This window comes from Hemicordylus capensis, chromosome 4, assembly GCF_027244095.1.
Source record: "Hemicordylus capensis ecotype Gifberg chromosome 4, rHemCap1.1.pri, whole genome shotgun sequence".
In the NCBI taxonomy this organism is placed as follows: Eukaryota; Metazoa; Chordata; class Lepidosauria; order Squamata; family Cordylidae; genus Hemicordylus; species Hemicordylus capensis.
The window spans coordinates 284,035,978-284,062,701 of NC_069660.1; the positions used below are offsets into that span (position 1 = coordinate 284,035,978).

Sequence of the window (26,724 nt, forward strand, 5' to 3'; positions counted from 1 at the left end):
AATTTTAAAAAGTGTTTCCTGTCCCAGAGGCCCTCAATCTATATAGGCACATAAGGGAAATCCCATATTTATTGTTATTGTTTATTGTTAAATTTGTATACCGCCTTTCATTAAAATGGTTCCATGTTTCATAGTTTTCAGCAGAGGGATTTTGAAAGTGCCATCTGAAGATCGGACTGATGGGAAAGTTATTTTTAACTTCAAAATTAACAATTACAAATATTGCAATCATGTTTATTTTATAACAAAGTCTTTTTGTTTTTACATATGTTAACTTCACAATGTTTTTTGGAATTTATGGAAATCTTGTACTGTTGCTTTGGCAACTTCTGTGCAAAATATATCATCAGGCAAGGATACTAGTTTTTCCAAGGAGATATAGCTAGGCTGCTTTGGATCATATTGTGCTCTCCCCAGAAATTTAAGAAACATGTGTCTTTCTTTGATCCGAAGTTGCTTTGAATTAAAAACCTACAAAGGGGAAGAGAGAGAGCGAGAGAGAATGAGAGAATATAAAATTTAAGGTGAATAATTTTAAATGACCAAGACTACAATCCTACATACACTTACTTGCAAGCCTCATTGAAATCCATGAGACTTCAATGAGCCTTCAGTCTGTGTAAGTAAATACGAATAGGATTGAGCTTTATGATATTTATGGTTAAAAACCACATTTGCTAAAAATGTTAGAAAATGACATAGTTTTGTGTTTGATCTTGCTCACAGAATCACTGAGTTTAGAGCTGGAAGGAACTAGGTGGTCTTCTGGTTCATTCCCCGGTTCAGTGCCGAAATTGTTGCAGCATCCCTAACAGATGCTGTTAAAAGATGCGAAGGAGAGCTGGTCTTGTGGTAGCAAGCATGACTTGTCCCTTTAGCTAAGCAGGGTCTGCCCTGATTGCATATGAATGGGAGACTTGATGTGTGAACACTGTAAGATGTGCTTACTGTTCTCACTGTAAGATCCCTTAGGGGATGGAGCCGCTCTGGGAAAAGCAGAAGGTTTCAAGTTCCCTCCCTGGCTTCTCCAAGACAGGGCTGAGAGAGATTCCTGCCTGCAACCTCAGAGAAGCCGCTGCCAGTCTGTGTAGACAATACTGAGCTAGATGGACCAATGGTCTGACTCAGTATATGGCAGCTTCCTATGTAACACCCCTCGAGAAGGAGAGCCTGCTACTGCAGGGGGCAGACTGCTCCCTTGCCAAACAGTTCTTACAGTTAGGAAACTCCTCCTAACGTCTGGCCTAAATCTACTTCTTTTTCATTGCAATTCACTGACTTCTTACCTAAATGCAGGACTTTACGTTGGTGAACTTCTTGTTTCTTCTTGCTATAGATTCAATCTTGATTTTGTCTTCTAAGGTTTTAGCTATCTCCCCTCCCTCCAAACTAACTCTGTGTCATCTGCAAACTAAATAAACACCCACTCTACTCCTTCCTCCTAATCATGTATGAAAATGTTGAACAGCCCAAAGCCCAGCACAGAATCCACTTAGTACCTCCCGTAAACCAGATTTCAAACCTCTGGCTATACTGTCCGTGGTTCACAAGTTAACATTCAAGCATCTCACCTGAGGAAAATGAACTATGATGCTGTGGGGAATGCCCATTACATTGTGCAAGTAATCAAATGTTTCTGTTAGCTTCCTTTTGTGAACACTTAAAGCCTTGGGGACTCTGTGTACAATGTGCCGAATTTCATTTTGACTAAAACCAAGTTCAAGCTCGTACACCTGAAAGACAGCAATAGTGATAGCCCATCAAGCAACTTTGAAACACTTCTGGGAAAAGGGTTATATTCTGACTATGTATTCAATGCAGACCAGTCAGACATTTCTGGCTTGATGAATACGTGATGATGAGTACTCTGGCTTGATGAACAAAGAAGCTTCCATCACAATTATGCAGGTCACTCATAATGAAACAAACTGCTTGTAAAATTCTTCTTTAGTCCATGCTTTTTAGATCATCAAAGTTTTTCTTGATCAAATCTGGTTCACCCTTTCACTAGAAACATACAACTGACTACTAAGTGATTTGGAAAGTCCAAAATAGTAATTTTGCTCAACTTGTACAACATGTTCTTAGGTTCACTGCTTGTGCTTAAGCCTTCAATATGCCATATTGTCATTTGGTCAGTCCCTTCATGGGACCAAAAGAAAGTGAAAAGTTACACTGATGTATCAACTTTGGGGCCAATTCGGTAACACTCAGGATCTCATGCATGAAACTATCACATATAGTGCCTGCTGCAGACAACTGTGCTTTCTGAAGGCAGCACGGAAAATACCAGTTTGGGATACAGGTCCCTGTAAAGCAGGGCTGCATAACTTCAGGCCTTCTGCTGTTGGACTACAATTACCAATAGTGGCCAATACTCAGGGATGATGGGAGTTGGAGTCCATCAGCTGGAGGGCTGAGGTTGTGTAGCCCTGCTGTAAAGCAATCGGATGTATGTTTTTTTCAGTACACTACCATCCAATCCTATGATGATGTTGTGCATTAACTCATAGGACTGAAACACTTCTCACAAGCCACTCACAGTTCCATGAAAAGCCTAAAAGTGCTGCTGCTGCCTGTGCAAAGCGATTGAACTATGCATTCCCTTTCACCTCTAAAAACTGAAATGCTGCCTTTCTAGAGTAGCTAACAGCTCTAATGTATTGTTAGAACAATAGCAGACCTACCTTCAGATTTTCCTTAATAGGTTCAAGACTGCCAGTCAGCAATTTTGGAAGACGAGTTACTAAATCTCGAGTCTACAGTTGAAACACAAATAAGGCAAAAAATATCCAAAGTTGTTTATATTAACTAATATCTGCTCAAGATAAAATTCGTGCTTACAGTTCTCTGCTGGATTAATTTTCCTACGTAGACACTTTAAAGATAGCATTGAATAACTTGCTGAAGAATTCTTCATTATGCAAGGATGGACATTCCACATGTCATATTTTTCCTATATGGATATTTTTGGCTTATGGAAATGTTGTGTGAAGATGTTGTTTATTCTAATAGGACTACATCTATGCAGCAGCTTCCAAATGTGTAAATTTCAACAAAATAAACACTCATGTCACATCAACTCATGATAGTATGAAATACATATATATACACAAATGTACTGTTTGTACCTATGTAAAAACATGTGAAGCAGCCCTCAGTCATTATGCCTCAGCTTCAGGATCACTCATGTATAATTTCCCTACAGAATATCATGCCTTTAAAGAAAAAAAACAAAACATGCATACTATCATCTCCAACAGATGACATATATTTCACACCATGTAGCCACTTCTCATTCATTTCAACTGGACTTATGCTAGGCATGTTCTCAGGAGATGGTTCCCTGTGCCCAGCTGAACCTCCATTCCATTTCTTCTGTTATTTGAAATTCCAAGTTAATGTGTTTCTCCTGTGATGTATGTCAGTGTTACTCCAAATAAAGTGAAACTTCTTTCAATGTAATGTCTAACAATCCTCTAACAATCTGGAAATCACCTGGCCATATGGGGTGAACTGGGCTGTCCTGTCTACATAGCCTCATACACACTTTCTAGATGATAGGCTTCAGAGGCTGTTTCAAATTCCTGTAATTCCAGAGGTAGCTTCTACTCGCTTGCAGTGTCTCCTCAACAATATAAGCCCCAACACCACTCCAATAACCTTGAAATTAAACTGGTTGTGCTGGCTGCCAGTTCTTTTCCAGATCCAGTTCAGAGCATTAGCGACTTTAAAGCCCTAGACAGCTCAAGACCATGCCTTCTCAGACATGTTCCCGTCTGCTCTTTAAGGTCATCTTTGGAGACTCCACTCTGGGTGTCAGCACACACAATGGTGTGACAGGTGGAGAGCACCTTTTCAGTAATGGTCCCTCATCTATGAATATGCTTCCTAGAGAGGTTTGCATGGCAACTTTTGTATTCCCTTTAGGTGCCAGGCGAAAACCTTCTTACAGCAAACTTTTAGTCTGATTTCTGCTTCTCTTGACTTCTGCTGATTCTGCATCAGCTTACCAGCTATTAAATTGTATGAGTTGTATGCTTATTTTTGTTAAGGTTCTTTGTCTAATGTTCTGCTTGGGGGGACACAGGTCAGTTGAGCAGTATATAAATATTAGACAGACAAAGAAACCATCTAGACTATCCCAGTGGAGGAAGGTACCTTTTGCACATTTAATCCAAGTTCTTTTTGGAAGAAACCCAGCCTATTATCCAATCTTTCCACATTAAAGAGGAGTAAATATGGAGCCCCTGAGACCATTCGTGCAATTTCTTCCTTGCTGAATTTTTTTGATGTCAGATAAGCCACCCTAAAAAGAGAGGAAGAAAGATCTAAATTAAAGATGGAAAATAGAGACGACCATTTATCCAGCTGTGCCAATTTCTCAGCAGCATCTATCAAAATGATAGATGTTTTAATAATATTAAACAAGCAAGGCTGCCAAGAAGAAGGGTGGAAAAGTCTGCAGGTGTAACAAAAGCAAAATATCATGATTTCCAATTAATGACAAAGGAAATAAACATGCTAGTGCAAAACATTAATACTTAAGATTGATTTTAATGATTTCCAGCTGTATTTAGTTATAAAAAATTCCAACTGTACCAGCCCAGCACAGATATATAACCTTATTATATATAACAGTTATATATCTGTGCTGGGCTGGTACTGTTGGAATTGTTTAAATGGCTTACAGTAAAGGAAACATTAAAGCAACTTTTGTTAGTAAAAAAAAAAAAGGGAAGGGAAGGGTCTGAGGAACTGGAGCAGCCTTTTTGTTAATTTTTTTTTTTAAAGGAGCAACAGTCCTGAAGTTCTACATCCCTTTGCTGCTGAACACACACCAGCCACAATATTTGGCATACAACCACTCAAATGAGCACAGATTAAGCTTGTTGAAGTAGGATGAAGGGCTTATGTCACTATGAACTTCCACTTCTAGTGGGCTGCACCTATGAAAAGAAGCTTCTTTCTCTCAACGTATCAATCAATACTTTTATTACGGCACTTGACCAGATTTCAGCATTATATACAGAATTGACATTCAATGCAGTTGGTACAGTCTGTCAGATACTACAGTTGCATTTAGGTAGAGCGAGTTTACCCATCAGGGACATCCTTTCCTAACTGATGGTGGTGGGGGCTTCACCATTGCTTGACGCATCTTGTATGCAATGGCACAAAATCTAGCAACACAGGAAGTAACAAATACAGTCTTATCTGCAAGGAGATAAGTTACATAAAAATCCATTGGTCTTCCCTGAAGATTCTCTAACAGAGGTCAAATCAAATTTGCTACGTGGAGTGCTGTAAAATTTACAATGAAGTAAAATATGAGCCAAATTATCAACTGTGTCTGATCCACAGGAACACTTGCACAGGTGATAGGGTATCTTTTTGTATCCCCCTCCAACCAAGCTGATGGAAAGGCATTATAATGAGCTAAGGTGAAGGCTCTCCAATGGGTTGGACATCTCTCTCAAGGTAGAATTCTATTAATGGGTGATTTCAGTCTCCTAAAACCTGCTTGTCTAATGCCCCATTCAAACATTGTGTTACATGTGTACAGATTTCTTTACACATGTTTTTATGTGAACTACTGTACATGTGTTCACTTTAAAAGTGAATCATGGTACAGTTCCTTGCAAATGCAGGATACAGATAGGAAGTAAATGACTGTCTCTGCATTGAACATAATGTGTGAATAACTACTTGTGCACAGATCTGTACACACATTCACTGCACACACAAGAGTTGAACATCATGTGTGAATAGGGCTTAAGTGGTATGGTTATGGGCAGTATCAATCCTAGAACTCAGAAAATGGGGCTCAAATTCCAGCTTGGTAGCATTGAGCAAACAATTTCTTCACCCCTATAATTCCAGTGGTATACCACTACCAGGCAGAGGATAAATAAGGAGGTTTCTTTCATTTTGATTATGACCGAGTCATATGCAAAGAACAAATAATGTTCTAATTGCTTTTCAATTTTTTAAAAAAGTACAAAAACTTGCTTGGCACAAACCCCAAAATCACTCAGGAACAGATGGCAGAATTTTCACTAAATTGAGAGAGAGAGAGAGAGAGACACCTGAATGACCAATTGCAAAATTATTGTTTGAACTGATCAGATGAGTCTCCCTCTTCCTTTCCTCTCCCCTGATGAACTTCTGCAAGGGGTGTGTGTGTGTGTGTGTGTGTGTGTGTGTGTGTGTGTGTGTGTGTGAGAGAGAGAGAGAGAGAGAGAGAGAGAGAGAGAGAGAGAGAGAGAAATAAAATAAAAGATTAAGTTATGCATTAATAATATTATAAGTTATGCATTAGTAACACAGTATTTCAAAATGAACATTTGTGGTGCAGCTGCAGAACAGATATTTTGCAACTGTCAGAACTGTTATGAGTACTGGAATGTTTACTTCAAGCAACAAATGGCACATTTATTATAATATGTATCCTGTTCTCTGGCAACACAGGATTCATAGCAGTAAGTCATTCCAGGAGTGAGATGACCCATATTGTCTAAATAGGTGCAGAAATATTTAGGCATCATTTATTATGCATGCCCTATTTCTGACCCCCGACCCCCCCATCTGTGACAGAAGTCACACACAACACTAATTGACAGTTACCAAATCATGCAAGTTAAAAGCCCCTCCCCATATGTCACTATCTCCAGTTGCAGCTCTTGTTCCTTTGAAAACTTGACCACCACCTATTTGAAACAGTACACTTATTCAGCATACAGGTTCTTAAGCTAAGCACACTGCTTTTTACAGGACTTACATTCCCTGAAACCAAACAAATATTTTCAAACAGAACCAGAGCACAATTTTTGTTCTCTGGGGGGAAAAGTCACCAAAGCAAACTTTGTAGTGGGTAAGAACTCTGTACTTAATTTGGTTAATTTTACATTGTATATATTTTATTGTTGTGAGCCGCCCTGAGCAGTAGTGTACTGGACGGCCGGGGTATAAATATTTTACATACACACATCAAAATAAATTCTGGCTTGCAGAGGCAGGGAGATTATACCAGGCCTTGACAAATTTTCTTTAGTTCTAGAAGCCAGACAATGGACATTTGACAATATTTATTTATTAAAAATATTTATACCCCACCCCTCCAGTGCACTACTGCTTGTGGCGGCTCACAATAAGATAGACACAGATACAATGAAAGTAATAAAATTAACTAATTTTTTTTTAAAGTCAATTTGGCAAAGAGGCACCTTTTAACGTGGTGATTCTCTTTATTTAGCAGGGGGCGAGTAACTGGCCCTATCCACTCCCAGCACAGTATCTCCAGTGACTGTTGCTGGTGTCTATCTTGTGTTTCTTTTTAGATTGTGAGCCCTTTGGGGACAGGGCTCCATCTTATTTGCTTGTTTTTTCTCTGTGTAAACCGCGCTGAACCATTTTTGGAATGGCGGTATAGAAATTGAATTAACAACAACAACAAAATTCAGCCATCCCAGGTCCTTGGGAAGGACTCGATGTCTGGATAAAACAAACCAGTCAATAACACCTGTCTGACTGTGTAAATAAATTTACCACAATTATTAGGTTCAAATTAAAACTGAAAATTATAAAATGCTAAAGAAGCTAGAGATCTACCAGATATTACCGAACTTAGTGATGGACACTGTGGAGGGGAAGGGTAAATAGGCCTCCCTTTATCCTCTTTACAAGTAACATACTTAGAACAGAGATAGGACTGCCTGGGGATGATGGAAGTTGTAGTTCAGCAACATCTGGAGTACTACAGGTTACCTGAACCTATGGTACTCCAGCAACAGTAGTTCAGCAACATCTGGAGTACCACTACCCTGAAATAGAGCATCCTGCTTGTGTTGCATCAGATTGTGCTACTACTGCAGGCAGGTTCAAAACATTTGTGCTGGTTTATCAGCACATTAATGTGGCAAATCCATGCTAACTAGGTTTAAGCAAACACTGTTTGGGTCAGGTCTCAAACACTTTTAAGTGGACCTTTAAAAAAAAAAAAGAAGAGTTCCTTAAATGACTGCTTTCAACGAAAGATGTGGTGGGTAACAGAAGTATACATATTTTCCTACAGCGCTAGCAGAACCCCATACACAGGGTTAAGTAAATCTGCCCCAGATGACTAGAACTAGTCAATTCAAAGTCCCACTTTTCCTATTCATTATATTTTATATTCAGAAGAGATCATCTCAACTTTTATGGGCAAGTGTTTCATTGCTCACATTGACTGAGTAGGTTATCATACAAGGTCTAGGCTGGACAAATAGAATTACTCAGTTTCTCTTGATCTACCCCTTTTTATTGCTTGGCTTTACATTTTCTCTCAGCAGCACATATTGACAATTGCAAGAATGTCACTTTCACTTTAGACAAACAGATTTGATGCTTCTGTTTGCTCGTGTTAACTGCATTATGCTTAAGATACAATACTGAATGGAACAAAATCTTCCCTGTAGAAGTACTAGGACTGGGGTTTTGCTACAAAAAACAGCCACTTCATAACAAGCCTTGGAACAGAAGGGTGAGGCAAGTGAAATGTCAGCCAACTTCCCACTGCTTTTTTTTTTTTTTGCTTTATCATGTCCGATGGGCACAAAGAATAATTCTAATAAAACGACTGAAATTATAATAACTTCAACTCTCCCCGCCATGCCAAAATGACCTAGGAACACTTCTGTAGTTGTCCATGTTTCCCTGCCAACTGCACAAAGAGGCACCTTTAAAAAGTGGTAATTCTCTTTATTTAGCAGGGGCAGATCAAACAGCCCTATCCACCCCCAGAACAGTATCCCTCCAGTGGCTGCTGTTGGCGTCTATCTTATGTTTCTTTTTTAGATTGTGAGCTCTTTGGGGACAGGGAATCATCTTATTTATTTCTCTTTGTAAACTGCTTTGGGAACTTCTGTTGAGAAGTGGTATATAAATATTCATAATCTCTTCCCCAGCTACAGGAAAGATCTTAAGTAAAAAACAGAAATAGTGTATGCAAAATCCATGATAATTTTTGTACTTCCTTCAGGAATATTTATGTGCAATAATGAATGGCCTTGATCATCTTATGGATAGCATTTGCTGCATTTGTCTATGCAAAACACCTAAAATTATGGAACAGAATCCAACAATACTCTCCCCACCTGCAAAATTGCCTGCTTGAAGCACACTACACATAGTCCCTATAAGGCAATAAAAGATTACACTCTTATATGGACAATAAATTGTTTACTAAAGTCATTTACCTGGTCTCTAGATTTTCCAGATCTTCTCTGAGAATATAAGGATTTTTAGTAATAAATGCTCCAAGCTTCTTATCTTCCACACCAACATCCTTAAGGAACAGGAGCACCTTTTTAACATCTTTTTCAAAGTCCAACCTTAGAAGAAGTTGAGCTGCACTTGGACGTTTTTCCACTTTGGACAAATCAACCCCTGCAGCAAATTGATCAAAGACACTGCTGTAGCTGGATACTCAATAAAATAAGCTTCATTTTAGTCTTATGGCATATATATCTACAAGTAAACATTAAAGCGCATGTACAGCTTCAGCGGGGAAATGACTTGATTAGCAAGCCAGAGATTGCAGGTTCAAATCCCCGCTGGTATGTTTCCCAGACTATAGGAAACACCTAAATCGAGCAGCAGTGATATAGGAAGATGCTGAAAGGCATCCTCTCATACTGTGCGGGAGATGGCAATAGTAAACCCTTCCTGTATTCTACTGAAGACAACCCCAGGGCTTTGTGGTCGCCAGGAGTCAACACCGACTCAACGGCACACTTTACCTTTACTTTACAGCTTCAACAAGTTCTGGGTCTATAGGAAGCACTCCTTTCTACATGACCATGGCTTGCTCAGGAACTCCTGATTTATCAGGCAGTGCTAAAGAAGACATGCTGCACTAATGGCACAATGGGCCCCAATACTTGCTTCAGGAGTTAACGTTTGCTTACTGGGATCTTTAAGATTCATATCACTTCGAAATAGTTGGATGGATCAATGTCACTCTCCAAAAGAACCCTTGCAGAACAATACTGGTTATAGCCACTCCAGCAATTAAAATATGATTGCACCATCAGGGCGCAGGGGACTTGCTGGCAGCCTGCCCCCACTGCTGCCTGCATAGGCTGGCCACACCCGCTGCATGGTCAGTTGAACACCAATGTGGCCAACACCACATGCTACAATAAGGCTGCTATGCCTAGGAATTTGTGATTTGCTATTATTCGGCAGAACAAGATGTTCAGTGAAACATTTCCAGCATATCCCAAAGAGCTTGCCAAGCACAGGTATCCTTACCTAGAAGCACTAGCTTGCGCAGTGTTTCTGAATGATCAATATAATCTTGAAGTGTGAAAGATTCAAGAGGAAGTGGTGGCTCAGCTATGATTTGAAGAGCTTCGTCCTCTGAAATCTCCTCCAAGGCGAGTGAAAGTGCACCATCCCTATCTGAAAGTCATTGGTGGGGGTGGGGGAAGCCAATGGGGAAATCGATAAAACACCACACACATGTTGAAATACCAACATTAGTCTACCAACATTACTTCAGCCTGTTAAATGCAATTCTGATTCTTAGCAACTATCTCTTCATGAATGGACAATTCGTTGCAGAGAAAAGGCGGTTTTCTGGTTGAAAATATTTTGATCTTGTATATCTTGCTGAACGTTCTCTAATTTTAAGCACCTGAGATTTTCTGAAACAATTTAACTGATCGACATATTACAAAAGTAATCACACATTAGCATAGACAGTTCTATTGTTTTCTGATGATTATGAGACTAATTGCTTAACTTCGCAGTTTCAGCTTCTCCTCCTCAACATGTATGGGAAAGTGGGCTTATTTAACACAAACCACTGAGAGAACAGGTCTACTCAAACAGGCAAGATAAATGTTACCTGCTTCTGAATTAGTCTCAGTGTAAGAACTGTACTCAAAAGTTTCTAAAAATAAGATGTATCGTACAACAGTTACAGAGCAGACAAGAGTACAAGGACACAGAGAAAGAAAAGAGGAAAAGATTAGAGCATTTTGGAATATTGCCTGAGAAACCTCCATAGATGTTTCATGTTTATTTAAAACCATGGGGTGTACAAGTTAAACAGACTAGTTTAAGTGCATAGATTTTGGGTAAAGCTAGAATGATTCCGCCTGTCTCCTATGTTCCAGTCCTTGAAAACACACCCATTAGTTCCCTTGCTTAATTCACACTGATTACTTTGTGCTTCATACTGATTATTTTGACCAGACCAGACTGTTCATGAACTTCCACTTACTACATTTAGTATCACATTTGTAGGAATTTTAATAGCACGTGGGGTGCTATCTTTAAAAGTAACAAAACAGGCAAGACAGTAGCAGGTGGAGCCTGTGAGGCAGAATGTGCATGGTTATTGAGGAATCCCATTCTGGCAACTCTGGAGGGGTAGCTATGTTAGTCTGTTACAGCTTTTGTGGGACTAGAGTCCAGAGAGGCTTATGTCACAATAGATCAGTTAGTCTACAAAGGCGCCACAAGACGCCTTTTGGTTTTTGCCATTCTACTGTGGTAAAGCAGCATTTAGTTGGTAGACCTTTTCATCTGTCTCCCATATATTACTCAGTTTTGCCACAAGCCATTCAACAAATGCATCCTTTTTTCTTTCATTGATTCAGTTGCTCACATTTTCAATGTTATGTTCTGGATGACAGAGGTAGACAGACCCCAGCTCTAACACGTACATTGTGGAAATACATTCTTCTGACCGTTGACAAATTTTACTTCCAAGTAACTGGCTTAGGACTGCAGACTTACTCTCAAAGCCAACAAGAAAGAGTAAGAGTATGCCAGCCCCTTAAAAACTAGCTAGTTTTAATGCAGCAAAAGTTTAACTTCATCAGATGCTCACTAGCCAATAGACCTGTGCACTTTGGTAAAATTGGAATTCTGATTTTGGAATTGCTTGCCCCCACCACCGGGAGGCAATACAATGCAGGGAAAGTGCCCATGGCAGTGTTCCCTCTAAGAGGGATTCCCAGATGTTGTTGACTGGGATTCCCATAATCCCCAAGCAAAAGCCACTGCAACTGGGGATTCTGGGAGGAGTTGTCAACATCTGGGAATCACTTGTAGAGGGAACAGTGCCCCAGGGTAGCGTCCTGGTGGTGGTGGGCCTTTAATTCACTGCCCAGCACTGGCATGGGGTAGCTAGGCAAACTCTCCTTGAGGAGTCCTGCATGGGACTCCAATACCTAGAAGCGTCCGTATTTTCCCAGCAGTGCATGGGCTTCCCAGCCACCCCGGTGCTACGGCTGGGCAGTGAATTAAAGAGCCCCCCCCACCAGGATGCTACCCGGGGCACTTGCTCTGCCTTCTACTGCCTCCGGTGGGGGAGGAATTCCAACACTGGAATTCAGATTTTACTGAAGCACACAGGCCTACTAGCTAGTTCCATGGGCAACTTCAGCTCCCTCATAACTTTTGCCCTGTAGTGACATAAAAGCCATCACTGACATAAAAGCCATCATTAGAACCACTACCCACAGAATTGGGCCTAACACCATACAGTGTTGTTGTGCAAGAACACCTACAGGACTTGGCGTGGGGTCCTGGAAATGGCATAGATGGAATCAACTGAGACATGGCCGACCATGGAGTGTGGCATCCTAGGAGCCAAAAGCATCGGCAGAAAATGAATACTAATGTAACTCTGTGTAACTGTCCAGAGGCTGGGACAGAACTGGAAAGAACTAATTTTTCTTACTCGCATTTGTATCCCTCCATTAAGCTCAGGGTGGCATATAGAGATGTGGGTTGCCCCACTTTTATCCGCGTAACATCCCTGGGATGTATGTTAGTCTGAGAGAGTGCAACTGGGCCGAAGGAGCTTTGTGCTTGATTAGGGATTTGAACTCTGATCTTCCCCACCGCAGCCCAGGGCTCACTACACTATAAGGAAACTCTTTAAGGAAACATAATTAACTTTGCCCCCTTGCCAGGAATACAATACCATTTTAGTTGCAGAGGCAGAAGGCAGTTTGCACAGCTGTAACTAAGGATGGTAAACAAGTCTAGGCTGACAGACTCCTCAAAAGGTGTTCAATCATTTCAAGTGTTTGAGCATCTGGAAAAGTGGCTTATATATTTCTAAATAAAGAGAGCAATGTAAAGTGTTCTCATCTATTCTATTCTATATTTGCAGACTATCAGGGAGGAAACAATACAATAAAATCCAGAATGACTAATATTAAATTCCACCACCACTAGGTGGCTCAATCCCAATCACTGAGTGTCAGACCAAACAAGGGCTTGTAAAAGGGAATTTTGCAGCTGTGGAGCAGCTACCCTCAAAGCTTCTCTAACTGCTTATAGCACACATTTAGTATCGCTATTGCTTACTGGGTATTCTTAGCTTCTCTAAGAGATCACAATAGACATAAGAGAGAAAACCACTTTTTGGGTACAGAGCACAAGTGATTACTGAAGTTATAGTTTAAAACCAGTACTTGGCAAGATAATAGGAAGTCAGCACAGATACTGGAGCACCTGCACATAGGGATGTGCACAGAACTGGCAGTGGCCGGTTTGGCAATGGGGGGTGCACCAGGGTGGCAAGGAGGTACACTGCCGCCCTGCAGGACTGTTTTTAAACACAGCGCCAGTGGAGGAAACGTGGCTGGGGGGGGCACCCTCCCTGCTCCTTAAAAGGTAACTCCCCCGGCCGTTGAACTGCCGATCCTTCGAACCAGTTTGGCAATCTGTAACTGGGCCTCCAAACCAGTTCGTGCACATCCCATCTAACACATATTCCCATTAAGACACTGCCATCAGGTACTGGGACAAGCACATTTAAAATATTTCTCACTAATAATATATTTAAAATACCTTGCTACTCAGTTTGAGTAACAAGCATGATCAAACCCTTGAGAGTTCAAACCAATAGGCATTCATTTGTAAGCAATCCTTTAGAACAGGGCTGCATAATTCGGGCCCTTCTGCTGTTGTTGGACTATAACTCTCATCTCAGGCCACAGTTGAAATAGTCTGGTGTGATGGGAGTTGTAGTCAGCGTGATGTAGTGGTTAGAGTGCTGGACTAGGACCGGGGAGACCCGAGTTCAAATCCCCATTCAGCCATGAAACTAGCTGCGTGACTCTGGGCCAGCCACTTCTCTCTCTGCCTAACCTACTTCACAGGGTTGCTGTGAGGGGAAACTTAAGTATGTAGTACACCGCTTTGGGCTCCTTGTAGGAAGAGTGGGATATAAATGTAAAAATAAATAAATAATAAATAGTCCAACAACAGCTGAAGGACTGACGAAGTTGTGCAGCCCTTTAGAATGAGCAAGAAAAATGAGATTTAAGTAACAATTTTTAATACAGTGGCAGGAGAACCTACTAAAAGCTCCTTATTTTCCTATGTGGTTTATCCATTACTTACCTTCATACAAAGCTTCATTATCTGAACTAGATTTTATTTCAGTTTCTGGTTTATTAACCAGAGAAAGTGAATTATTTTCTGGACTCCGGTTCAATTCAGTACTTGAACTGCAGAACTGTATGAGGTTATCAAAAAGTAAAGATCTAGAGTTCTTTGACAATGGTTGACATGAGCGTCTGAAATGAATTGAAGTCAGTAAACCTGGTTGCTTTAGAGAAGATGTCCATATTTTGATAGATTGTTTTCTCAGTTGTTCTGTACTGGTCACAATATTGCATTTTTTAAGCAAAGGACAGCACCTGGACATTCGCTGAGTCAATAAAGCCATCTTATTCTGTAATAAGAGATCATTACAGGAAAAGGGTCATAGGAATATATTAAAGCCAAAATTGTGCTCATTGAGGTTTAACATGAAAATTAATGACTTCATTTAATTAACACTGAAGAAGAACTGAAGCACATTCTGTAACTGTATTAAAGCACAAACTTTATTGCTCATAGCCAAAGGCCAAAGCAAACAATAGCATTACTTAAATTGCTCATATGCCAAGCCTAGAGCATAGGTCTGAAGCAATACTGCACATGTCCTGGATGAATGCATTGTTAATATCCCCCCCACCCGCCAAAAACAAAGTGAATTAGCACCATTAGAAGCTTCCCTGCTGCAAAGGCAAACAGCAGATTGGGGGGAATGCTTTGGTCAGGACCTCAGTGTGAGAGGAAAGGGTCCCTGCATGCCATGAACCTGATTTGCCATCCTGCTATTTAAACACGTGGCTGCTATTTAAATACACACACACACGGCCGAACTATGCATGTATCTTAACATGCAGTCTGGCCCTTAAAAACACTATTTTTAAAATGCCAGCATTTTAAACTTAATTATTGCAGCATTGTATGCATCTTGCAGCTGTGGCAAATTAAGAACTATGCATGGTAGCTATGCATGGAATCTCTCTTTTGCAGACTCTTACTAATAAACTTATATTTGGGCAAGTAAGCTGGATAGTAATACATTTGGTGATAATTTCTGCTAACTTAATTGCAATGTTAAATTATTTATACACATGCAGCCCACTCTAGGTGTGTTTACTCAGATGTTAGTCTCTCTGTGTTCAGTAGGACTCACTACTTGGTAAATGTGCAAACAAATGGCAGCCTTAATGTTGTTATAAACAGAAGTATCTAACTTTAAAAGATACACTGGAAACAGTCCTTCCCACTTATTATTATTATTATTATTATTATTATTATTATTAAAATTTCTATACCACCCTTCCAAAATGGCTCAGGGCGGTTTACAATTAAAAACAAAACCATTAAAACAATTAAAATCAGTTAATAGTTAAAACAAAAATTATAAAAACACCATAAATACAACAACTTTTGAGCCAAGTGAGCCAGGGCACTGAACACAGATCAGAAATGTGGGGGCAACAGTACTTATAAGTAAAAAGATAAAGCAAACCTCCAACTGATACTGGATTAGATTTGCCACTCACTCATCTGCACATTTACTCAGAAACACTGTTCCCTCTAAGGTGTGCGCACGACACACCTTTTTGGATGCCCACTCAGTTTACTTTAGATCCCGCTCAGGTTGAATCAGGAAGGCCCCATTCTGAATGCATGTGTGTGCACACTGTCTTGATACTGCCGCCCAGAACAAAGCTCATTCCACACAGAGGTGACAAAAATTAGAGGGACCACTGTTCAGAAATAATCCTGTGTGGCATAGAGAGTGGTTGGACTAGGGCTGGGAAGACCCAGGTTAAAATCCCCACTCAGCCATGAAGCTCACTGGGTGATCTGGGGCCCATCATTCTCTTGCAACCTAATCTATCTCACAGGTTTGTTGTGAGAAAGAACCATGCATGCTGCCCTGAGCTGTTTGGAAAAAGTGTGGAATACACTTGTCATGAAAGGTTGTTTTTTAAAAAAATATATATATATATATAAATAATAATAAGTTGAATTCAGCATATCCCAGAAATTGATGACTCTCATATTTATTTATTGATTGCATATTTATCAGGGGAGAAACAATTCGCCCTATCCAGTCCCAAGTGCAGCATCCTTCCAGAGGTTGTTGCTGATGTCCACAGCTCCTTTTCAAGATTGTGACCCCTCTTAGAGCCAGGGAAATATCTTATAAACTGCTTTGAGAACTCTTTGTTGAAAAGCAGTATGTAAATATTTGTAGTAATAGTAGAAGATAAGGGTACACCAGGACTGCAGCCTTAGGTAAAGGTAAAGTGTGCTGTCAAGTCGATTTTGACTCCTCGTGACCACAGAACCCTGTGGTTTTCTTTGGTAGAATACAGGAGAGGTTTACCACTGCCTCCTCCTGCACAATGTGAGATGATGCCTTTCAGCATCTTCCTATATCACTGCTGCCAGCCTGGTGTAGTGGTTAGAGTGCTGGACTAGGACCAGGGAGACTAGAGTTCAAATCCCCATTCAGCCATGATACTTGCTGGGTGACTCTGGGCCAGTCACTTCTCTCTCAGCCTAACCTACTTCACAGGGCTGTTGTGAAGAAAAACCTAAGTATGTAGGTTTCTGGGCTCCTTGGAGGAAGAGCGGGATATAAAATGTAAAAAATAAATAAATAGTAGCAGTGAGGATTTGAACCGACAACCTTCTGCTTGTTAGTCAAGCATTTCCCCGCTGCACCATTAGGTGGCTTACACTGCAACCATATATATAAAAAATTGGGTACATATTTGACCAGCCACCCTAAAGGCACAGCGGGGAAATGACTTGACTAACAAGCCAGAGGTTGCGGGTTTGAATCCCCGCTGGTATGTTTCCCAGACTAACACCGACTCGGCGGCACACTATACTTACATAAGGTGCATCAAACTGTACCCCCAGGCTGCAAGCCTAAACACAGTCACGCAGAAATAAACCTCACCGAGTTCTGCTCAGCGAAGCTTACTTCTGAGTCGTTGCCTTTTGCAGAACAAGCCTGCAATTCTCTGCAGAGACGCACCTGGGAGCCACCGCACTGGCCAGCCACACGAGCAGTATTACCCCCCCCCCCCCCGCAAACATGCTGAGCAGGAGGCCACACAAAGTATGGCACTGTTCGTGCTTCTGCTCAAAATCTCTCTCTGGGACGAACCATTAAGAAGCCGACATCCACCTTCCGCTTGGCAGATAATGGGCCTCGTCCCTGGGGCGCCTTTCCCTTGCGCGGAGGGCGCCGTGCCAGCCGAGGGGCAGGGGCGAAGCTCTCTGCATGTGCTGGGGCGGGGGGGCAGAGGGGACCCGAGAGTAACTAACTAAGCCCCTGGCGGACTAACCTCTCAGGGGCGTGCGCGGAGAGCGAGGCCTTCACCTGTGGGCGTCCAGCGGGGTGTTCCTTTGTTGCTGGCTCGGGGCCTCCCGCCAGGCTTCCAGGCCTCGCCTTGCTTCACGTGCGGGCCCGCCAAGGGATACCGACCTGGCCAGCGGCCCGGGCCAGCCCAGCCAACACTTCCTCCGCTCAGGGCCGAGGCCTCTGACGCAAAGGAAGGAGGCGAGGCTCCCCAGCCGGCTCCTCCCCGTGGCCTGCGGCGGTAAAGCAAAGCCCGGCCCTCTGAGGCAACTGCTGCTGCCGCCGCCGCCCCCTCCTCCTCCTCCTCCTCTCTCCCATCCCCTTGCTTGCACTCGGTCTCCTCCTCGCGAGGCCGCAGCGGCGCTGTCTGGGGCCGCCCTCCCGCCTTGGCTCGCTTCCTAGCAGCGGCGGCGGCGGGAAGGAGCCGTGGCGGCCACCGCCCGGCAGGCGAAGCGATGGCGTCGTGTGTGGGGAGCCGGACCCTCAGCAAGAACGACGTGAACTACCGGCTGCACTTCCGCATGATCAACGAGCAGCAGGTGGAGGACATCACGCTGGAGTTCTTCTACCGGCCCCACACCATCACCCTGCTCAGCTTCACCATCCTCAGCCTCATGGCCTTCGCCTTCACCAGGTGCCGCCCGCAGTGGAAAGGGACGAGGAGGAGGAGGAGGAGGAGGGCGTGGGAGGGATGGGGGGCTGCCTGCGGGGGGTGGGGTGGGGGGATCGTCGCCCTCCCAGTGCTGGTGCAACAACAGCGCTGGCGCCTTGATCAGGGGAAAGGCTTACTTGGGAGTAGGAGAACCATATAGGGCAGAATTGGGGCTGCCCCCCCACCCCCGTGTAATGGCATCGGGGTTCGTGTTGACGAGTCCCGGGGTCCTGAAGGGAGACGATGCAGGAGCCTTCTGGAGCAGGGCTGGGACTGGTCAGACCCTGGAAAGGAGACCTCGTGCATGCTGTCTTGAGTGACACAGAAGAAAAGGGAGCATATAAATGTGATGGTCACAATGGCAACACCCGCCCCCCCCTTAACTTTGATAAAGCTTTTTGAGGGTGTATTAGAATTAGACCATTAAGGGTTGTGTACGGGGATTGAGAATCCCCGTACACTCTAGTAGACTGGATAGAGAGGATGCAGTCAGAGGACAACTCTGGGATACATGCTAAATGCTGAAATGAATGGGGCGAGACCCTAGGAAAGAAAGGTGTAAAGGAGAAACCAGGAAAAGACAAAGTTGGACAGGGGAGAATGTCTTTTGGACAGGCTAGTAAGGTAGGAATTTCATTAGAGGCGACTTTCTGTTTCATACAATGGCTAGATATGTTAGTTTAATTTGTACAGGTTTTACACAACTCCATCAGTAAGCTGATATAGAAAGTTTTGTAAATAATTTCCTCCTATTCCTGTTCTTGTCAAAGCATGCCTGCTAGCAATTGTTCCTCTTTGGAGACCATGAATACCTTCTTGGGAAGGAGAACCTTGTTTTTGGAAGGCACCTGACAGCTCTAGCTGGCAGATGTTTTGAAACCTTTCCCTGGGAAAAGTGCATCATCTGACACTGTATTGCAAAAGTGTTGGCTCATTTATAGAGTGGGGATGTTGTCTGTAGAGCTGTAGGTCAAAAAGACTAGATCATTTTCTTCTTAAACTTAAGATGGTTTTCAGGCTGTTACTCTTCTCCTTCCAAGGAGCTCAGGTCAGTGTACATGGATCCTCCCAACAGCCCTGTAAGGTAGGTCAGACTGAGAAAGAATGATTAGTCCAAGGTCATCCAATGATTTTTATGTCTGAGTGAGGATTTGAACTTGAGACTCCTAAGTTCTAGTCTGACACTCTACCCACAGCACCACATTAGCTCACCTTACGAAGTTCCTGCTCATAAATGCCTTACATTTAGGAATTAGTATGAAGCGTAGTTCTTTATGCACAATTATTGTGCCTACAAGTTTTTCCTCTGTGCACATAGTATGCATATACTGGGTGTTTGTGACCAATTGCAGTTTCCCACTGCACAGAATGCAAGAAAGCACAAAATAAGTCTGAAGATCACATGCGCACTGGTCCTGGTGCAAGGTTTCAGGAGCCTTGCAGGAGCTTTGTTGGTAGTAGCAATAAGACCGTTCTGCAGCATCTTCAAGAACATAACAGCCCTGCTGGACCAGGCCAAAGACCTATCTAGTCCAGCATCCTGTTTCACATAGTGGCCCACCAGATACCTCTGGGAAGCTCACAGGCAAGAGGTGAGGGCATGCCCGCCCTTCTGCAGTTGCTCCCCTGCAACTGGTATTTATAAGTGCTTCTGAGGCTGGAGGTGGCCTGTGGCCACCAGACTAGTAGCCATTGATAGACAAATTCACAGAGGACAGGTCTAAGCCCTCTTTAAAGCCATCCAAGCTAGTGGTCATCAACACATCCTGTGGCAGAGAATTCCATAGATAAGTTATGTGCTGTGTGAAAAAGTACTTCCTTTTGTTGGTCCTAAATTTCCCAGACTTCAGTTTCAAGACTAACTCATTATATTAAAATGGCTTCTGTGTTCCAATGTTGTAATATGGGAAGTGGTCCCAACTGGCAGGTATTGTTTTATAATAATAAGAGAAAATAGGAGACAGTAATCACAACAGCTCATATTTTCCATGCTAGAGGACAGAAATATTAAAACTATAAAGTAAACTAATCCATTGTATTAGTAAAACATTATCCTTACTAGATGAGCTGCTGTCAGGGCCCAGTATGGGCAAACAGGCTGTTGGTCAGGTTCTAGAGCAGACTATTGATGTTCCAAAGGCAGATGGGCTGGTGGTCAAATGCCAAAGCAGACAGCCATAGAAATGTCAGCATTTTCTCCCAGAGAGGAGAGGCCTAGACTGGGAAGCCAAGCCAGGGAAGTTCTTATACAGTGCCAGCAAGGACACTATTGGTCCCCCAGGTCACCTGATTCTTCTTGGGATGGTTGTTTCCTGACCACTGTCATGGGGATGCTGTGGAGTAGCAAAACTCAGGTCAGTGAGCACCTCTCACTGCGAGCTGTCTCGGCAGCGAGCTAGGCAGCTGTTCTTTGCTGCCAGAGCTCCTGGTTTAGGACTTCAAGAGCCTTACAGGAGCTTTGTTGGTGCAGAGAGCAAGAAGACAGTTCTGCAGCATCCTCGAGACTAACTCATTTACTGAGGCATAATATTTCTCTAGGGTCTCCTCAGATTCTTGCTGGCCACTGATGACTCTAGCTTAGTTCTCTGCTTCTCAGTTTAGACTTTAGAACAGGCCTGCACAACATAAGGCCAGGGGGCTGGATTCAGCCCTCAGGAACACTTTTACTAGCCCCCAGATAAGAATATCCTTCAGCAACAGCAGGAGCCATGAAGAGCTCTTGGCCTGTCCCACTGATGAGTAGCAGCAGCTCAATGCAGTTGGTCACTTGAGACCAGATATCCCCTGCCCCTGGACTAGAACCTATTGACACCATCCCTCTTTCCCCTTGCCTTTCCCCCAGTTTCCAACCCATCCCCTCACTTTTATTAATATTTTAAATCATGAATTTTAATGCAGTAATTATCATGCATAAAATTTCCACCAGGGCATTTGAGTTGTGCGCCCCTCTATTAGAAGCAGTGATTGCTGTTTAGTGATGTGAGCAGTGTATATGCTGTTCTTTAGATGTCTCTTTTCCAGCAGGTTTCTGTGCCCAAACCAGTTTTCTGTGCCCATTCACCCAAACCTTTGTTTAAATGTTCCTCCACATTTCTGTTCCTTCCCATAATGGTCCAGCCCAGTGTTCTGGGCTGGACCATTATTTGTCAGGTTCTTGCAGTTATAATCACTGCTTACATTGCTCTATAAATGACTGGGATCTCAGGAAGACACAAATTCCAGATTACCTTGCTCTATTTTAGGATTGGTCATTTGACTGTTCATGTGTTGTGAAATAATCCCAGATATTTAAGGTCTGAAATGTTTAGACAGATCTATTTCTCTCTCCGTTCTCTCTCTCTAAGACAAGAGTATCTTAACTGCTCAGCACCAAGTCAGTTTGCTGTTGTGTTGCTCTGATACAAAGAAATGACACACTAAACAATTATAAAAATTACCCACATGTATATGAATGAGAGACACAAGAACAGTTGCTGACTTTTATATTGGTAGACTTGCATATACCTAAAAGAATTGTTTGTTTCAGGGCATATTTTACAATATTTTGCTGTAATCAAATAATAGGCAGCCAATCGGCCAATCTGTTGCCTACTATACCAACATTACTTTATGGCATATACATCGATGCTACAGGGAAGGATTCAGTTCTCAGGCAGACACATGATTTCCCCATCTCTGACCCTTTTCAGTAGTTTCTCCAAGTCCTTCGAGGATGCTATCCTATATGATGTCAACCAACTTCTTAATTTGCTTCAGTCATTTTCTGAAACCTCAAAGTACATTTTAAAAATAGATTCAAAATGACTAAGTTTTAATCTGGGTTGACTTGGCAACATGGATGTGGTAATCAACAGCTATCTCTATCAAATTTACTTTATTTTCCAAATATCTATAAATAACATCCTTCCTATTAAACTAAGAACTGAACAAATTGTCTGTACCAGAGTCACACAGTTTGTTCTCCTGGTCTTGTGTTTTTCTTCATCTCGGAATCCTCTGATAATGCACCATGGCTTCATTGCAGCCATTCGGCTCACCTTTTTTAAAAGGAATTTTGCTGTGCACCACTTACTACAGAACTGAAACTTTTAAAAAAGCAGGGGGGAAATTGGGAATGCACACAAATTGGGGCTTCTAATTCAACTTTGTGGAGATATATATATTTATTTATCTATCTACCTATCTATCTATCAAATTTATTTTTATTGGATTGTATTTTTATTGGATTAGATAGGATTGTAGTAAAGTCGTAGAGCACCTTAAGTGGCACAGCAGGAAAATGCTTGACTAACAAGCAGAAGGTTGCTGGTTCAAATCCCCGCTGGTACTATATCGGGCAGCAGCGATATAGGAAGATGCTGAAAGGCATCATCTCATATTGCAGGGGAGGAAGCAATGGTAAACCCCTCCTACCAAAGAAAACCACAGGGCTCTGTGGGCGCCAGGAGTCGAAATCGACTTGACGGCACACTTTACATTTACTTTAGTAGAGCACATGCTTTGCATTCAGAAGGTTTCTGGCGTCTCCAGCAGGGAAAGATCCTGTCTGAAGCCCTGAAATGCCACTGTAGTCAGTTTAGAAGACAGTTCTAAGCTAGATAGATCAGTGGTCCTGGTCATTACTTTTAGTCTCAACATAGTGGGTGGCTTCACATGATCCACCACTAGTGAGGAAGGGAAGAAGATGTCAGGGATATGTCAGAACTGGTAGCATGTGCCCCCAGCAGGCATGCTGTGTGAACCCACCCAAGTCTGGTTCCTGAGATTCTCTGCCCAACTTTCTCCCAACTTCCACAACCAAGATTTGAAGCTGGGCGGAGAATCTCGGGAGAATATCAGGCAGAGGACTCAAGAACCGGACTTGAGCGGGTTCTCAAGACATGCCTGCCGGGAGCACACACGCTGCCAGTTCCCACATTTCCCCACTACCCTTATTTGTGGCAGATTGTGTGAACCTGCCCAGTAAATTGTGTTGACTACAAATTTTACCTGGTCTTGGTTGTAGATTTAACACTTTTGCTGCTTGGTGGTGTGGAGGCATCTTCCTGAGCATTTGAAAGGGGAACCCTCCTTGGACCTGCTCTGGCATGAAGGCTCCCTGCACGCTGCTAATTCCACTTTAGGATGAGGCTGTCATCTACATACAAGACTGCTAATTATCTCTACAATTACCAGTTTGAACTTCTGTTTTATTTTGTATTTTTCTCTGTCAGAAAATGACTTCATGGTGCTTATGGTTACCATTTTGTTATCTGCCCAGAATGAATGTGAACCATTGCAGTACGGCTGACTTCAGTGTGCATGCAGGGGAGCATCTTGTAACTCTAAGTAGTAAGGCTGTTGCCTAATTAAAGACATGTTAGTTGATTGATCAGTCAATCCATTATATTTGCAAGTGACTATAAACCATAGTTACCTGAAGGACCACCTCTTCCCATATGAACATGCCTGTTTCTTGAAGCCAGCAAGATAAGCCCTATTGCGTATCCCCTAATTTCTGAGGTTTGGTTGGAAAGTAGGGCAAGATCTTCTCTGTTGCTGTGCCCTGGTTTTGGAATGGTATTCCCCTGGAGATCTAACTAACCTTCTCCCTGCTGATATTTTGGTCCTGGTTAAGACTTTCTGTTCTGAGAGCCATTTGATCTGCCAAGTATTAGAATAAGCTTTTCCTGGGTCCTGATATTTTTTGGGGGTAGGGGAGGGGTTGGCCCTCTTGTGTTTGATTTATTTTCCTTGCTGTGTGTGTTTTGTAGTCTTTGATGCTGTGTTTTCTGCTTTTATTTTTATTTTTTTTTTTGTTAAATTGCTACTATGGAAGACCATTGTGGTCTGTCTGTGAGCTGTCGAAGGCCTCATGTTGGGGCAGAAAGATGGGATAGACATAGTTTTAAGAAATAATAAATAGCTCTGAAGCAAAAAACAAAACAAAACCCCATACTTTATTTTTAGACTGTCTTACTTGGATTTAGAAGACTCAGGTTCAAATCCTGAGCCAGTCATGAAAACCACTGTGTGACTTCAGATGAATCACTCTCAGCTTAACCCACCTTGCAGGGCTGTTGTAAGGATAAAATGATGAGGAGTGGGGGGGTGGAGATCATGTTCACCACCCTAATACTATGTTAGATATTAATCTCCAGAAAGATTTGAAAATATTATTTCCAGATTGCATGTCTGGAAGTAGCAGAGCTGGGCTGCCACGAAAAGATGTACCTCCATGTTTGTTGATTTTATTTGGTTTAGTTTGTCTCATTTAATTTAATTATATGTTTACTTTCATAATTACTTCCTCTGAATGATAAAATACATCCAGAGAACCTGATTAGGGTCAAGGGCTGAAAAAGCATATCACCAGTATAGTAGGAAAGCATCTCCTTTGCAACAGGAGTGAAGCACAAAACAATGCTTTAAAAAAAGTAACCAGTCACTGTGGCAAATTAATTCTGGTAGTGGTTAGGGGCAGTGGGTGGTGAGAGGATTAAATTCTGTGTTGCCTCTTCAGAACATTGTTAGGGGCAATTCACATGATACTTTTTCATTCATAGGAACTTTCCACTCTCAGTGTAATTGTTTTGGGTATTTCTTTAGTGCATTTTCACTGTGGCTACAGATTTTGTCTCCTTTCTGGAGAAGATACTAGAGAATATTGGTCGTCGAACATGTATTTGGGTTTTTCAGATTCTTTTTAATTTTGGTTGTTGAAATATACTGTTCTTATTACTTCAGAGAGATTATTATAACTTCTTTACTTCTTTTTAAGATTGCAGGGGTGGCCAGCTTCTCCCCGTCCTTCTTTTCCTTACAAATACAACAGAGGACAGTTTGTTGTACTTTGATCAGAATTTGGTAGGGCAAGGTGTGGGATGAGATCAGCTATCCTGTTTCCCAGCCATGTGCCACATTGACTCACTCGGAGTCAGCCAGCTCCAAAAGCAAGGAGTTCAGACTCGCCCCTTTAGGAGCTGACTAGCTTCATTGGGACTGCTTGTGCCCAGAAGAACAATGCCTGCTGCTGGGCCAGAAAAGGCAGGAAGCTCATATTGTGTGGTGTGTCAGAGCTGGGGGCATGCCCAAATAATTCTTCCTCTTCTTTTTAACGTAAATGTGCCTCGGAATGATAAAGTTGAGAAACACTCCTAGAGGCACCTATTTGGCCACTGTGTGGGAAACCGAGTGCTCTTGGTCTAGTCCACTGAGACAGCTTTTATAGCCATAAAGTTATGTTGGAGGCCTGGCCTGCCAGTTGGCCATCCCATAGTTCCAACAGGTACTATGTGCTGTGTACCACAAAGGTAAAGTCCTTAGAAAGTAGAGGTTATGGTGGTAGGGAGCAACCAGAAAGCATGTGGGTGTCAGCTAAAGGCAACTCCTTCAGTTGCATTTTACAAGGCATATAAAGGACTCACTGCACCCTGTTTGCCTTGTAAAGCCAGGAGGCAGAAACAGGCATTTTCTGAGCAGAATTAGAAGGGGTGCTTATCTCAGTTCTTCCTGCCAGTTCTCCAGGTCAACTGCCCCTCAGACCTTAAAAATAAATAAATGTAAACTACTTCCCCCCTGAGCTGGGCTTCCAGACTGCAAATAGGCCTCAGGGGGGATTGCACCAAAGATCTGAGTGTAGGAAAGCATTAAGTAAGTGCTCTCTTCCTGTCTGCCTGCTCTGACCTACTCAGCAAATGCAGATTAGGAAAACATGCATTTGCCATTGATGCTAGCAAGCCCTGTTTTGTCATGCGCACATCAATGCTGAGGGCTAAGGGTGCCTAGATGGATGTTTGTATTAACCAGTGTTTCAAGATATTTATTATTTTATTTTATTTTATTTTATTTACATATTTTTATACTGCCCAAAACTTATGTCTCTGGGCGGTGGTAGGTCAGATATCCTTTGGGAGTCTTTTATATTTTCCTCACTCAACATAATCACCTGTGGGGAAAGGGTTAAGCACCATCTCTCCACGCACACCTAGTCAGTATTCTGCTCCTGATTAGACCCACCCAAGCAGCTTTTGGTTTTAAACGGAAGCCCTATTCACATGTAACATTCAGCACTTGTACAACTGTACAGTGTACCCAAGTACAGCTATTCACACGTTACGTTGAACACAGGTACAGCAGTACTCTTCCTATCTTTACCATGCATTTGAGGGACCAGTACCCAGGTTCATTTTTAAAATGAATGCAGGTACAATCATTCATTTAAAAAACACATGAAAAAATGTACAAACATCTGTACACTCTTGCAACATAATTCATTTATGTATTTTCTATACTGCCTGATTCCAAAGGCTCTAGGTGGTTTACAAAAAATACAATAAAAACAGAATAAAACCAGTTA

General features: G+C 42.4%; 2 protein-coding genes across 5 annotated transcripts in view; one reads left to right on the forward strand and one right to left on the reverse strand.

Annotated features, from left to right (window-relative positions):
* Nucleotides 1-218: 218 nt before the first annotated feature.
* On the reverse strand, nt 219-18,543 carry MTERF3 (mitochondrial transcription termination factor 3). Of its 4 annotated transcripts, none has more exons than XM_053243486.1 (8): nt 18,524-18,543; nt 14,413-14,746; nt 10,294-10,443; nt 9,237-9,426; nt 4,162-4,309; nt 2,688-2,759; nt 1,572-1,733; nt 219-471 (listed from the first exon to the last, which is right to left on the reverse strand). In XM_053243486.1, exons 2-8 carry the CDS (start codon nt 14,738-14,740, stop codon nt 277-279), a joined length of 1,245 nt encoding a protein of 414 aa, XP_053099461.1. In that variant the 5' UTR covers nt 14,741-14,746; nt 18,524-18,543; the 3' UTR covers nt 219-276. The 4 variants fall into 4 exon arrangements, with proteins under 4 accessions (XP_053099461.1, XP_053099460.1, XP_053099459.1 ...); XM_053243485.1 differs by lacking the exon at nt 18,524-18,543 and adding an exon at nt 17,756-18,012; XM_053243484.1 differs by lacking the exon at nt 18,524-18,543 and adding an exon at nt 17,721-18,012.
* Nucleotides 18,045-26,724, forward strand: part of PTDSS1 (phosphatidylserine synthase 1) — a 48,401-nt gene continuing 39,721 nt past the window's right edge. The window contains exon 1 of the mRNA XM_053243482.1: nt 18,045-18,368. Within this exon, the coding sequence (XP_053099457.1) occupies nt 18,190-18,368 (179 nt within the window). The 5' untranslated portion in view covers nt 18,045-18,189. The remainder of the gene's footprint in view (nt 18,369-26,724) is intronic.

Excerpts from the sequence above, each read along its gene's own strand:
- MTERF3 (XM_053243483.1), bottom strand. Across the intron at positions 10,444-14,412 it reads TAATGAAGCTTTGTATGAAG|ATAGGGATGGTGCACTTTCA; the intron begins GTAAGTAATGGA and ends AATGACTTTCAG. Across the intron at positions 1,734-2,687 it reads CTATTAAGGAAAATCTGAAG|GTGTACGAGCTTGAACTTGG; the intron begins GTAGGTCTGCTA and ends GCTGTCTTTCAG.